General features: G+C 35.2%; 1 protein-coding gene across 1 annotated transcript in view; it reads left to right on the top strand.

The window, feature by feature from the left end:
• UBR1 (ubiquitin protein ligase E3 component n-recognin 1) overlaps positions 1–12933 on the top strand; it is a 159800-nt gene extending 146867 nt beyond the window's left edge. The window contains exons 44-47 of the mRNA XM_079127740.1: positions 1814–1891; positions 6093–6263; positions 7595–7696; positions 10330–12933. Of these exons, the coding sequence (XP_078983866.1) occupies positions 1814–1891; positions 6093–6263; positions 7595–7696; positions 10330–10471 (493 nt within the window). The 3' untranslated portion in view covers positions 10472–12933. The remainder of the gene's footprint in view (positions 1–1813; positions 1892–6092; positions 6264–7594; positions 7697–10329) is intronic.
• The last annotated feature ends 1369 nt before the right edge of the window (positions 12934–14302 follow it).

Raw genomic sequence — 14302 nt, 5'->3', positions numbered from 1 at the left:
TGCTCACTACATAAGTACCTGTATATCGCTTAGTCTTTGCCAGAAATCAGATTCTTTCTATAATTGTTTTTTCTTGGACTGATGACTCTTTCCCTCTTAAATTGTCAGAGTCCGCCAGCTCTTATGAAGTGAATCATCCTTAAGCTAGTGTATACCTATCAAAAAGCAGAGGAGGTGGCATCTTGGAGCTGCTGGTATAGTAAGATCAGAGAGTAGTGGTTCTACTTCTTTTTCTTTGAGAATAAAAATAAAAGAACTGTCTCCCTCCTCCCCTTTCCTGTCTGTATGGTTAGAAACTAATGTCTTCAAGCCTCCTATCACCCTTAAAGTTACGCCTCTATCAAAATCTACTTCTTAGCTGGGCACAGGTGTGCATGCCTATAATCCCAGCAGCTCTGAAGACTGAGGCAGAAGGATTGCGAGTTCAAAGCCACCTTCAGCGACTTAGTGTGGCCCTAAGCAATTCAGTGAGACCCTGTCTCTCAATAAATTACAAAATAGGGCTATGGATATGACTCAGTGGTCCAGTGCCCCTGGAGTTCAATCCCTGGTATCAAAAAAAAAAAAAAAAAAGAAAAGAAAAACTACTTCCACAAGTACCACATCAAATAGATGCCACCTTCTTCATGAAACCTGTCCTAATATGTGCTCACGTATACCCGCCAGCACCCTATATCACTAAATAGTAAACAAGGTGAGAGCTGCATGTTTGTCTTCTTTGTATTTCTTCCAGGGTCAGTCTGGCTTGTATTAGGTAATGTCTAATTTTTATTTTAATTGAATCACTAGAATAAACAAGCAGAGGAATTGATCCCAAACTTTAAGTACCATTTTTTAATGTATTAAACAGAGATTATGAGACAATGTACATTTGTCTCCTCTGTTTCTTATCTACTCTCATCCCTGAACTCCTTTCAACTCCAGCGTAAATGTGCATATGCCTTTTTCCCTTGTAACCCAGCTTTTGTAAGTTGGTGATAATAGATCTAGCTCCTGTGCTTCGATCCAGTAGTAGTCATATCTCACTAAGAAAAACAAGATCTCAGAATACAGAGGAAAAGAAAAATTTGCAATATGAGTACATATTTTTGGACTGGTAATCTAACATAATTTTTTTTTTTTTTCTTAATTTCAAGTCATTTTGTACCTTTTAGATGTGTTTCCCCATCATGGTACTAAAATACTCTGGGAGACTTAAAAGAGTTAAAACGTACATACAGCTTTTGGTCACGAGTAATTTACAATATAGTTATGCACATAACACTGTAGCAAAGTTATCTATGGCTGTGTAGTATATGTATATACATACACATATTCAGTCCTCATCTGATTAGGATTTATAACCAGATGTATCTAATTTCAACTGCTGTGTTCTTAACTATTACTTTATGTTCCCTTACTAGACAGTTCAGAAATATGGCTCAAACAATTTAGTCTTAGGAAGTAGTGGAACTTGAGTTTAGAAAGAAAGCCAGCTGATGAAAGATGTTGAATTCTAGACTACTAAATTGCAATTTTGAATCCTTTTATTATTTTAAAGATATTCTTCCTTTGATCGCCTTGGTCAGATTTTTAGGTTTTTTTGTTGTTGTTGTTGCTTTTTTTTTTTTTTTTTTTTTTTTAAAGTTGTAGATGGACACAGTACCTTTGTTTTTTAAATTTCTTTGTATGTGATGCTGAGGATCAAACCCAGTGCCTTACATGTGCCAGGCAAATGCTCTTCCACTGAGTTACAACCCTAGTCCTCCTTCCTCAACTTTTTATCTGGGCTTATTTACTCATAAATAAAATTGCCTTTTAAATTACCTCCTAGGTACCCTAGAAAAAGAAATAGTTTGATAGAGCTTCCTGATGACTACAGCTGCCTACTAAATCAAGCTTCTCATTTCAGGTGAGAGAGAGAAAGAATGTGTGTGAGTTTGGGTATGTCTGTGTACACGTGTGCACAAGTGCACATTTGTGTATGTATGTACTTATGTATATTTTAAATAGTTTCCTTAGTCTGTACTACCAGCAACAAACTTTTTTCAAATTGACCACTGAGCATCCTCCATAAAAGTGATTGTCATTTTTAAAAATTGAGGTAAAATCCAAATAACATAAAGTTAATCATGATAAAGTATGCAATTTAGTGGCTTCTAGTATATTCACAATGTTGTATGCCTATCATCTCTGTCTAATTTCAAAGCTTTTTCATCACTCCAGATACTTTATACCTACTAATCACTTCCCATTCCTCTTGTATCCTGTTCCCTGGTAACCAGTGATCTTCTTTATGTCTCTGAATTTGTCTACTGTGGATATATCATATAAGAGGAATCTTATAGTATATAACTTTTGGCTCTAGCTTCTTTCTTTCTCGATCTTTCTCTCTCTCTAACACTGATTTTATTGAAATAAGCATGTATATTTCCATATGTACACTTTCTTTTAATGATAAAATCTTGGGAAATTGTAGTTGAGTATTTTTTGTATGAGAAAATACTTCAAATTTTATCATCTAGAGAAAACAAAACAAACAAACAAACAAACAAACAAACAAAAAACACTAAAACTCCAAACTAGAAAATCATAGAAACAAAATTTGGCCACTCATCATGATTTTATGTAGAAGAAAACAGGTCTGTTTAGCTTCTTTTATTCAACATTTTTTTTATGGCTTATCCAGGTTGTAGCATGTATCAATAGTTTGTTCCTTTTTTGGCTAAGTAATATCCCATCATAATATATATCCTAGTTTGTTTATTCCTAAATCCATTGATGGGCATTCATATTATATTTTATAATGGTGTTGTTTGCTCATTTCAACTTTTATAAAGTTGCTATGAAAAGTCATGTACATGTTTCTGTATGGATGTGTGCTTTTATTTCTTTTGAGTATATACTTAGGACTGGAATTTGCTAGGTCATATGGTAATTCGGTATCTAACTTTTTGAGGAATGGTCAAACTGTTTTCCACAGAGACTGCACCATTTTACATTCTCATCAGCAATGTGTGAGATCTCATTTCTTCACATGCTTGTCTGTCCCTCTGTGAACTACCAGATAAATCCAAACATGTAGTTCCAGTTTCTGTAGGACAGAGTTCCTTTGGCCCACCCTGACACAAACAAGTCACACCAGAAACACAAGCTCCCATTCCCAAAACTACCTGTCATGGGGCTGTGGGTAGGGGATGGTAGCTGCTACACAAAATACTAAAATGTACCAGTCCCCTAGTTGCTGCAAATATTCAGCTAGGCTTGAGTCCCTAAAGAGTAGATTCAGGTAGTTCTTCCTAGTTCAATAGGTGGTTCATCAAAGGGACCAATACCTAGAGCTGCCTATCCCCCCATGTTCTGGAACTCCTCAAAATTTTTATATTAAGTTGTAAGAACCCTTTTAAAAAAAATCTTATGGAAACTGATCATAACAGCAAAACAGATAATAGCATAATGACTCAGAGTCAAGCCTGCTTGGATCTTGGAGAGAAGAAAATCCCCTTCAGCTTTTTTTGGCATCATGCCATGCCATTCTCCCACCTTAGTCAGAACCTAAAGCAGTGGTCCTCAAACTTTATTTTTTCTTCTCTCCTTTCATTGATTGTTTCAAGTGAAAAAAGAAGAGGAGATAACAAAGACTGAGGAGAAGTAAAATAAAATATACTCATTAGTAACATCATATATGAATTACCTATTAGTTATTTTATAAGAGAAATGGTAATAATGTCCTATAAAGTGAGAAATTTTTTTATATTTTTAAATTTTTAATTTTCTTATATTTCCCTTTCAATAAGATATTATTTAAATAGCATAAAATCAGTGACTGCCAATGAGATGTCTGTGATTGAATAGAGAAATTATATTCCTATCTGCTTTAAGCATTGGAATGTGAATATTTCATATCTGAATCACAGTGCATCATGTTTTAAAAATAATCAACCCAAAATTTTATACATACAGTTATGTATCTTGGACACTCCAGTGGAATCACATCACTTCCTATCACAAACCAAATTGATAATGATGACATGAAACTAGTAGTAATTTGTTATTAAATAACAAGAATCTCCGCAGCCTGAAAAATCAGTCTATTCGAGTCTTACTGATGATGTACTGATATTGATTGCTATGTGGTATGAAACTAGAAGGGGTTAAATGTCCCAGTAGGGGCTTGGGTATCCTATACTCCAGCCTCTGTTACAAAGAATTGATAACTCCCTTGCTAGTCGGCCAACTAAAGGAATGGTTGAGCCACTTCACTCTCATCCTTCAAAAAAAAAAACTTGATAATAAAAGATTGCACATAGCTCTAAATCCAGTGATTCTCCTTTTTTCCCCGATATTTTTATTGGTGCTCTATTGTTGTACATAATGGTGAGATTTGTTGTTATCTGTACATGTACACAATATAGTAATATAACTTGACACATCATTCCCCAGTGATTCTCCTATTCTTAGAGTTGCATTGCTACTACAGAAACCCTATCAAAAGATACTATCTTCTAAGCGTTCAAGGATATCAGATTATTTCCTCTTAGAGGGAATCTTAGAAGAGTTAGTCTTTAATCACAGTGAAGATGCTCCTGGATGATGTTGCCACTTACTGGTGTCAAGAAAGAATGGAGGCTGGGTACAGTGGTGCAGTCTTTAATCCCAGCAGCTTGGGAAACTGAGGCAGGAGAATCTTGAGTTCAAAGCCAACCTCAGCAACAGTGAGGCACTGAGCAACTCAGACCCTGTCTCTAAATAAAATACAAAATAGGGGTGGTGATATGGCTCAGTGGTTGAATGCCCCTGAGTTCAATTCCCAGTACCCACAACCCCCCCCAAAAAAAAGAAAGAATGGCGATAAATCATATGATCTCTTCCAGTTTTATTGCCATCACCAGTTTCCATTGTCTTGGATGGATGCTGCTTAGTTAATATCCTTTAGGCATATCTCTTCTTCCCCCAGTCCCCTGCCTTTTCATCTGTGGTTGACGAGTAACTTAGACTCAGCCGTCCTGCTTTATAAGATGCCGAATAAGATTTATTTATTCAGAAATAATATTTCAGCTTTATCTCAAAAGAGTTTTAAATATATTCTGGGATACCCTCCTAGAAATGAAAACACCCCCTCATCTTCAGGAGACAAGAATGGATTGCCTGTGCAGACAGTTCTGTATTCCTGTATAGGCGATGGCAGTTTTCTTATCTTGCTTTAAAAAGTGGGAATCAGAGAAAAAACTGTCAATACCCATTGGAGATTCTTTTGGTGCTGTTTATTAAGACTCTAGCTGAATCTCTCCTCTAGTTGTATTTATTTTTTACTATCCAAATTAAGGATTCTTGATGTATGTTTCCCATTATGTCCATATACTGCAGAGATAGAGTAAGGGAAACTCCTTTATTTCAGAGATAGCCATTATTCCCTTTTAGGAAACATTATAGTAAGGCTCCAGCATACCACCAAGTAAAATGGTCAAGTTTCAAAGTACTACTTGGTTCAAGCAAGTCAGTTGTCACTTTTTCCTTCTTAAGACTTGCTCTGATACTGAGATGGGAAAGTGCATCAACTCAGAGGCTATAATCTTCCATTTCAACCCTGAAGATCCACTAAGGTTCAAAGAGGAAAGTCTTTGGACACTTACTGTAAAATGTCATTTCTTTAAATAATAACGTACCTACAAGATCATATTCCTTCAACATTGGAGGCCCAGCATAATACAGGCAGCTGACTAATAAATGACTACTAGATTCTGTAAACGTCAAGGCATATTTAATCACTAAATTATTATGTGAATTATCAGGATACCATCTATTTAATAATAGATTTGCTTACTATGGATTAATCAGAAGGTTTGTTTATTAGTTCTAGGGTAAAGCCCAGGATCTCACACATGCTAAGCACATACTCTACACTGAGCTACATCCTTAACCAAATCACAGTATTTTCAAGTTCTCTTAGTGGAGAGCTATTAAAGAGGAATCACCTAATTAAATATTCCATTGTTAAGATCTTTCCTTGCTAGAAAGAGGCAAGTATGGAAACATGCTTCATTGCTAACTAATACATGGTGCTTTTTTTGTTTTGTTTTTCTGCCACTTTGATTGTTATCTTTCCTTTTCAGGTGTCCACGATCTGCAGATGATGAACGAAAGCACCCTGTCCTCTGTCTTTTCTGTGGGGCCATACTATGTTCTCAGAACATTTGTTGCCAAGAAATTGTGAATGGGGAAGAGGTTGGAGCTTGCATTTTTCATGCACTTCACTGTGGAGCAGGAGTCTGCATTTTCTTAAAGTGAGTAATGAATGATCTGGAAGTTTGATAAGGAGCTTAGGGAAATGTGGATCCAATCTAGAGGTCATTACATGGGACAGTATGCTAATAGTAAATGATTGATCAGAAGTTAGAGCATAACAGTGGCTCGGGAGGCTGAGGCAGGAGAATTGGGAGTTCAAAGCCAGCCTCAGCAAATTAGCAAACTCAAGCAACTCAGTGAGACCCAGTCTCTACATAAAATATACCAAAGTAGGGGAGGTTGTTGCTCAGTGGTTAAGTGCCCCTGGGTTCACTCCTTGTACCCAAAAAATGGAAAAGAAGAAGTTAGAGCATAAACCTTTTATTCATATGAAGTTGTATTTAAGAAGAACCGTAGAATAAGTAGTTTAAAAAGTAGCATTCTCTTCATACATTTCCATGATTTACAGAAAATCTTAAATAGGAGAGACTTTTTATAATGCTCTCGTATGTGTAATATTCAGGTGTAATGAAAAAACTTGGAGTCATGAAACTTCCATTTAAAAAATAAATATAAATTGTTACTTCTGGTGGTCCTCTGAATGTTTTCATTTTTCTTCACTTCTTGTGTCAACCTAGCATTTCTCCTAGTTTTTCAGCAAAAGATTGAATTGAACAGTAGTAATATTTATTTATAAGAGCATAGATTGCCTGAAAGAAATAAAATTCAAAGTTGATATGTATGCTTTTGCTTTCCATTCTCCCCATTTAATAATTTCTCTTTGTAGTACTTATTCATTCCTTTGTTACAAGAGTCCCAAGTCTATCTGACATTGGTTCTTTATATAATCTGCACTGCTAGAGATTGGCTCTAACCAGAAGTGTCTTTATACTGACCTAGTTGACATTATAACTGACCTTCAGCTATAAGATTAGAAATTGTGGTTCTGTTCTGTTAAGCTGTTCCCACCCCCACTCCTCAGTTTGTGGGTTAGGAAGCAGAACAGGAACACCCCAGCTACCATTTTCTGTGGCTCAAGTAGGACAGCCTCCTTCCTTTCTTCAGTATATCCAGCCAGTATTGTGGTCCCATTTCCCACAGATCTTTTTCTGTTGCTTCAAGAAAAAATAGTAATTTTTTGTTTGTTTGTTTGTTTTTTGAATAGCCACCTTTGGCTAAGGGCTATTTTATTTTCTAAAAATAGTAATGTTTGTTCTCTTTTATTTAAAGAAAACACAATGTAGTCTATTCATCTGTGTTTATATTGTCTTTATAGTGAATTCCTTACAGATACCAGTTATGTCTTTACTCTGGATTAACTTTCGTACAGTGCCTAACATTTGTACATATGAATTTAACAGTGTTTCCTGTTGGTTGTTTTGTGTTTCAGAATCAGAGAATGCAGAGTGGTCCTGGTTGAAGGAAAAGCCAGAGGGTGTGCCTATCCAGCCCCTTACTTGGATGAATATGGAGAAACAGACCCTGGACTGAAGTAAGAATTTCTCTTTCAATAGGAAGGCTTCAATCACTTCTCTTGTATAATTTTTTTTTTTTTAATTTAGTCACATTACTGTATGTGGATGGTAACTCATTGTTTAAACATAATTTTCAATAATTTTGTACATTCCTCATTTGAAGATAACACTTCTCCAGCTATTAAAGACATTCTAATGTTGTGTGTTTTCTTTTCTTTTTTTAAATATTTTTAGTTATATATGAACACAATACCTTTGTTTTATTTATTTATTTTTATGTGATGCTAAGGATTGAACCCAGTGACTCATGCATGCAAGGGAAGCGCTTTACCACTGAGCAACAATCCCAGCCCGCATGTTCTATTTTCTTTAACCAACCTTTCTTTCTAATTACTTAGAAGGTATGGCCTTGGTATATAAAAGAAAGAAATTTGTAGTGTCCAGTGAGACAATTTGGTTCAGAGTGAATATTCATTGTTTCCATTACAACATTTGAAGCTTTTCATTGGCCAGTAGTATCAGCCTTCTTTGCTTGTGAGTATCAGAAAACTTAGAATCCTGAACTTTTCTTGTTGTTGTTGTTTTGTGGTACCAGGGATCAAACCCAGGGACATTTAACCACTGAGCCACATCTTCTAGCTCTTTTTTTGTTTTGTTTTGTTTTGTTTTGTTTTGTTTTGTTATATTTAGAGACAGGGTCTTGCTGAATTGCTTAGGGCATCACTAAGTTGCTGAGGCTAACTTTGAACTTCCGATTCTCCTGCCTCAGCTTCCCATGCAGAACTGCTGGAATTGCAGGCATGTGCCACCATGCCTAGCAGAATCCTGAACTTTTCTGTGTTCTTCCCCAGAAGGTCCTATTTATGGGGTCCTATTTATAACTTACTAGAATGAGAAGGTAAAGGCCACTTTAACAGTCTCAAAATTACATAAAGATTAAATTCCCTAACAGTAAGCTATTTCTTTTTAATTTTAACTAAGATTTTATTCTTTTATTTTTCTTTTCTTCCTTTTTTGGTACTAGGGATTGAACCCAGGGCTTTGCCCATGCTAGGCAAGCACATTACCACTGAGCTACATCCCCAGCATCACAATTTTGTTCTTTTTAAATATTACTTAGAATGAATAAGCTTGGGACTTATTTGACCATACAGAAATTTTTATTGTGACAGCATTTGCCCTGACTTTAGATTTAGGGAGAAAAACACTGAATGATCTGAGTGGTGGTGGGGGAGGGGGGGAATAACAAAATGAATCAAACAACATTGCCCTATGTAAATTTATGATTTTTAATTAAAATTAAAAATTAAAAAAAAAAAGAAGAGCAACAACAACAAAAAAAAAGAAAATCTGGGTTTCACTAGTTTTATATTTTCTAACAGTAAACATCACTTAGATATGTGCATAACATAAAACTGAGTACATAGTAGGCATAAAGTGATTATTAGTTAATTGATGAAATAAGTCAACTCACTGTAAAAACTATTTGGAAATTGTGGAAATAGAAGAAAAATGTAAATAACCTATAATGCTATCATTCACACACAGATTTTAAAAATCTACTCCTATTCATTTTTAATTCCCTAATTTAGAAAATATGAATCATTCCTACCTACTTTAACTTGAAATTAAATATTAAGCGGTTGTCTATGCAAAAAAAAAAGTTAATGACTGAGTTCCAGAAAGATACAAAGCAGCCAAATTTTAAAATTAATTAAGCAGTTTAGTAGCCAACTGAGGCACCGGAATGCTTCAAGGAATGAGGATCTTCTAGTTCTCCATTATTGGCAATTCCAAATTTTAGTCATTTTGGATTAGGTGTTACACAGTGTTACAAACTGTGCACCTCTAGAATTGAAGGGGATTTTATTTGACTATTTCCTAAGCCAGACGTGGTGTCATGCACCTTTTGTCCCAGCTACTTGGGAGACTCCAACAATAGGATCAGTTGAACCCAGGAATTCGAGGTCAGCTTAGGCAACATAGCAGGACCTCCATCTCAAAAAAGATAAATATTTGCTTAGCACCATAAGGTGCTTTGTATCATAAGGATAATTGTAACCAAATATTTCTGAGTAGAAGAATGTAACCTGAGAAATTAGTGTTTGCCTCAGACCCCATCGTGTGCTTTGTAAGGATCATAAGTTGAAGCTGAATAAGCTGTTAGAAGTCAGGAAGCCATTAGAGCTCCATTGAGGCTAACTGACCAGAAATAACTTCAAGTTGTAAATCTCACTGGAACTTAAATTAGGTCCTATTATGTCTGTTTTCCTTGACCTATTTCCTGAATAATCAAGGAGTAAATTTCTGACAAAGTACTATATCAAGTTCTTAGCGCAACAGTGAAGTGATATCTCTTTTAAACCTTTCCTGGTGGTGCCTCTCAGTTCCAGAATCATGTCAAGAGTGCATACTAATTTAAACAAAAAAGATGTTACTGTTATTTGATTCAAACTTACATGTTTTGGGGCTGGGGTTGTAGCTCAATGGTAGAGCACTTGCCTAGCATGTGTCAGGCACTGGGTTCAATTCCCAGCACCACATAAAAATAAATGAATAAAATAAAGGTTCATCATCATCTAAAAAAAAAAAAAAAAAAAAAAAAAAAAAAAAACTTACATGTTTTGTTTTGTTTTGTTTTCCCCTGAAGGAGAGGCAACCCTCTTCATTTATCTCGTGAACGGTATAGGAAGCTCCATTTGGTCTGGCAACAACACTGCATTATAGAAGAGATTGCTAGAAGCCAGGAAACTAATCAGATGTTATTTGGATTCAACTGGCAATTACTGTGAGCTCCAACTCTGCCTCAAGACAATCACGAATAACAACAGTAATAAAGACTGATTTTAAATTACAGAGATCTTTCTGAGGGCTGGGGAAGTATTGGAGGGTCTTTTGCTCCATGTCCAGATTCATGTATATCAGTAAGAATTTTCTTAATGGTGTATTGCTTTCAATTAGCAAATACACTTCAAGGGGGAAAAGGACATAGACTAATCTGTTTTATGTTCTACAACACTAAAGAAATGCTTGTTCACCCCAAGTGTCTGATTCTGCTAATATTTTCAGGAAACTCATTTTCCTTCATAATCTGTCCTACTTCATATCATTTTATCCACCTGGTAGATGAAGTCATATCAAGCAGTTATGGACATTTTTATATGTTGGTTAACTCTTCTGCAGTTTTGTATTTGGTGTTTTCTCAAATAGTCAGCTAGTGTTGAATCACTGACATGATTCTAATAATCCATGATGTTCTTCTTGAAACTAAAGAGGAGTTGCAGAAAACATTCAGTGTTTTTCCATTAAGAAAGATTTCAAAAAAGTAAACTTCATTATTTCCCCTTCAAGGAAATATCTTTAATGTGCCACCAGCTGCTTTAGCCAGAAATCAATCTAAATCTTTTTTGTACAGAGTGCAAATTCTGCCAGTATGGAAAAGTATCTTTCCCTCTGTAGACCTCAAAAAGTTAGGATAACATATTTGTTATTTGTTCCTAATGCTACAGAGCCTGAAATCCTCACCTCTGACTACAAATAGCTTTGTTGAGTTTATGTTATGCTTTGCATTTTCCAAAGTCAAGTTTCTACAGTGAGATCTCTTATCTTTTGATTGGCACCATCATATTTGACTTTCAGAAACCTGTTATAGTTCTGATATAAACTATTTGTAGAATGAGGGTAAGAAAATCCCCCCCAATGAATGAAGCATAACAACTGTAAATTACAACAATCAGATTTAAGCCCAATTCTGCCATCCTCTGTGTCTTTGTAAAAGACAGATCCTTAATTTATTATCTGTGTGCAACCTTTTCATAAACTCTGATTTTATAACTACAAACAAGCCATGTGATCAGTGGTCTGTGTCCTGTTTTGCTGTGGTTGAGCCATCTTGTTTATAAATAATAGAGCTCTCCCAAATTTGTGCATAGACTTTTTGGTTCTTGGCTTTAACTTTTTATATCAAGAAGTTGTGATATAAAACAGCAGACAAATATAAAATGAAACTTTCCATTTTAAATTCTGTTGTCTCTGGTAATGTTATCAGTTTGAATGATGCTTTCAAAGATTGCATCTTTTATTGCCCATGGTTACTGCTGTCATGTTTGTGTATAAATGTTTTCCTACCTTCTTTGCTCAGCAAAGGCAAGCAAGTAAAGATATATTTGCTAAGTGATCAGTGGTGCACATTTGGGGCTAGATTTTTTGTTATTTTTACTTAAAGAAAAGTGAATTTTGCAGTAAGGGATTGGCATGAGTAGGCTTCAGAATTACAATCATGATTTTCTACTTGGATAATTTCAATTTGGAAGGTATCAGGAAATCGATGCCTCTCTAATGAATAATTTGTAACAAGTAACAGGTGAGAATGCAAAAATTCAGTTCTCAGTTTGTCACATTTGCCAGTATGATTACAAATTGAACATTTCCCTCAGTTTCTTATATAATTTTGTTGGATTGATTATTTGACTGTGAAATGTGGGTTAGTATAAACAACAGAAGATACTGACTTCTGCCCTAATTGGCTTCCATTTAGCAAGGATAAACTGACATTATTTCTGGTCTTTTTATACTCACTTCATAAATCCTAGAGTTAAACGATCAAGCTGCCCGGAGGGACTGTCTCTGGGACAACCATGGACAGTCGGCCAGCCAACCTTTACTGCCAAAGAACCCATTTCTTATTGAGTTCTGCCCAATGAGATTGAGATCTCTGCACTGTAGATGTCTCAGTGCTGCCCCCAGCCCAAGGGATTTTTAGTGCTATTCAAATGTCCTAGTAGTTTGCCTTCATCATTGCAAACAATTTAATTATGCTTATGAAGTTTACTTACAAGCAAGCAACCAAGTCACTTTATTTTCTTTAGTGTAGTACGTGAAGGAATTGGTTCAGAATGGCTTCAGAACTGTGTTTTTCTAATGTTTGGTGAGGGGTTGGTAAGAATTTTAATGATACCGTGAAGAAAAGCATATATCTGTATAATTAATTTATTATGTTGGTGTATGGGCTGTGAGTTCACCTTCTAGTGGTCATTTGTCATTTCATAACAACTATGCATTTTGGTTCACTGTGATGTTCTATATTTAGTGACTGCAACATGTTTATACCACTGATTCAAATTCCATCCATGATGAAGTTATACAAATAATACATATATTGATATCTTTTATTGCAAAAATGTAAATTTAAAACTTGTATAATGTTCTTGTGCTTTTTGAAATAAAATATATGTGTATATTTAAAATGAAAAAAGGGACTTCTCATGTTTGGGGATTTGGGTTTGAAGTATAAAAATCTATACCTAAAAAGAAGCTCTAAATAAAATTTTCTTTGTCAGTCCAGGAAATTTTCACAAAAGAAATTTTTAGTGTAAGTGGATCTCCAAACTTTTTGATCATATACTCCATCATAAATATTTTTTAAGCATGCACATCAAATATATGTATGTAGATACGTGCATATATTTTATATTTATTAATGCTATATTAATACACTAAGTACATTTTTAAAATTTTTGTTTTTAGATATACATAACGTTAAAATGTATTTTGACATACATACATTGAAAAATAGCATAAAAACAGAAGGTCAAAGATCAGTCAGATTTAACAAAGTCTACACCAAGATACATCAAGTTCTTACAGGGAAAACACAAAGAAGATTCTCAAGAGAGGAAGAAACAAATACATACGAAAGTCCCAGTTCACCTGACAGCAGACTCCTTGACAAAAATCTTACAGGCAACAGAAAGTGATGTGAGATTTCACAGTAGTGAAGGATGAAAACTGCCAAGCAAGAATACCTGGCAAAACTTAGTTAAGAAATGAAGGAGAGATAAAGATATTCTGAAATTCGAAGAAAAATATATCTCTGCCACAACTGTCCTAAAAAAAATGCTACAAGGTGTTCTTCTAATAGAAAGATGTTAGGGATGGCAGTATCGCTCAGAGTAGAGTGCTTTCTTAGCCTGCACAAGGCCCTGGGTTCAATCCCCAGCACCACCACCCAAAAAAAAAAAAAAAAAGAAGAAGAAGAAGAAGGAAAAAAAGAGAGAAGAAATTAATAACAAACAAACAACTTACTCTTCAGCAACCAATGGACTAAGAATAAAGAAGGAAATTTTGAAACAAATGAGAACTGAAACAGTACACTAAAAAGCCTATGGTGCTTGCCTTACAAGCACAGGGCCCTGGGTTCGATTCCCAGCACCGCAAAAAAAAAAAAAAAAAAAAAAAGATGGAAAAGCCAATGGAATACAGCAAATGCAATAAATACCAAAAGGGAAATTTATAATAGTAAACACCTGCATCAAAAAAGCAGAAAGAGGGCTAGAATTGTGGCTTGCCTAGCACATGTGAGGCACTGGATTTGGTCCTTAGCACTGCAAAAAATAAATAAATAAATAAAGGTATTGTGTCCATTTACAACTAAAAGAAATATTAAAAAAGCAGAAAAGGGCTGGGAATATACCTCAGTTGGTAGAGTGCTTGCCTTGCAAGCACTAAGGCCCTGGGTTCAATCCCCAGTACCACCAAAAAAAAAGCAGAAAGATCTCAAGGAACTCAAGCAGCATCTCAAGGGACTAGAAAAACAAGAACAAACCAAACCCAAAATTAGTAGA

This window comes from Sciurus vulgaris (genome assembly GCF_902686455.1).
Source record: "Sciurus vulgaris genome assembly, chromosome: 2".
In the NCBI taxonomy this organism is placed as follows: Eukaryota; Metazoa; Chordata; class Mammalia; order Rodentia; family Sciuridae; genus Sciurus; species Sciurus vulgaris.
Note: the sequence above shows the minus strand (reverse complement) of the source record. Positions and strands in the feature narration are given on the sequence as shown.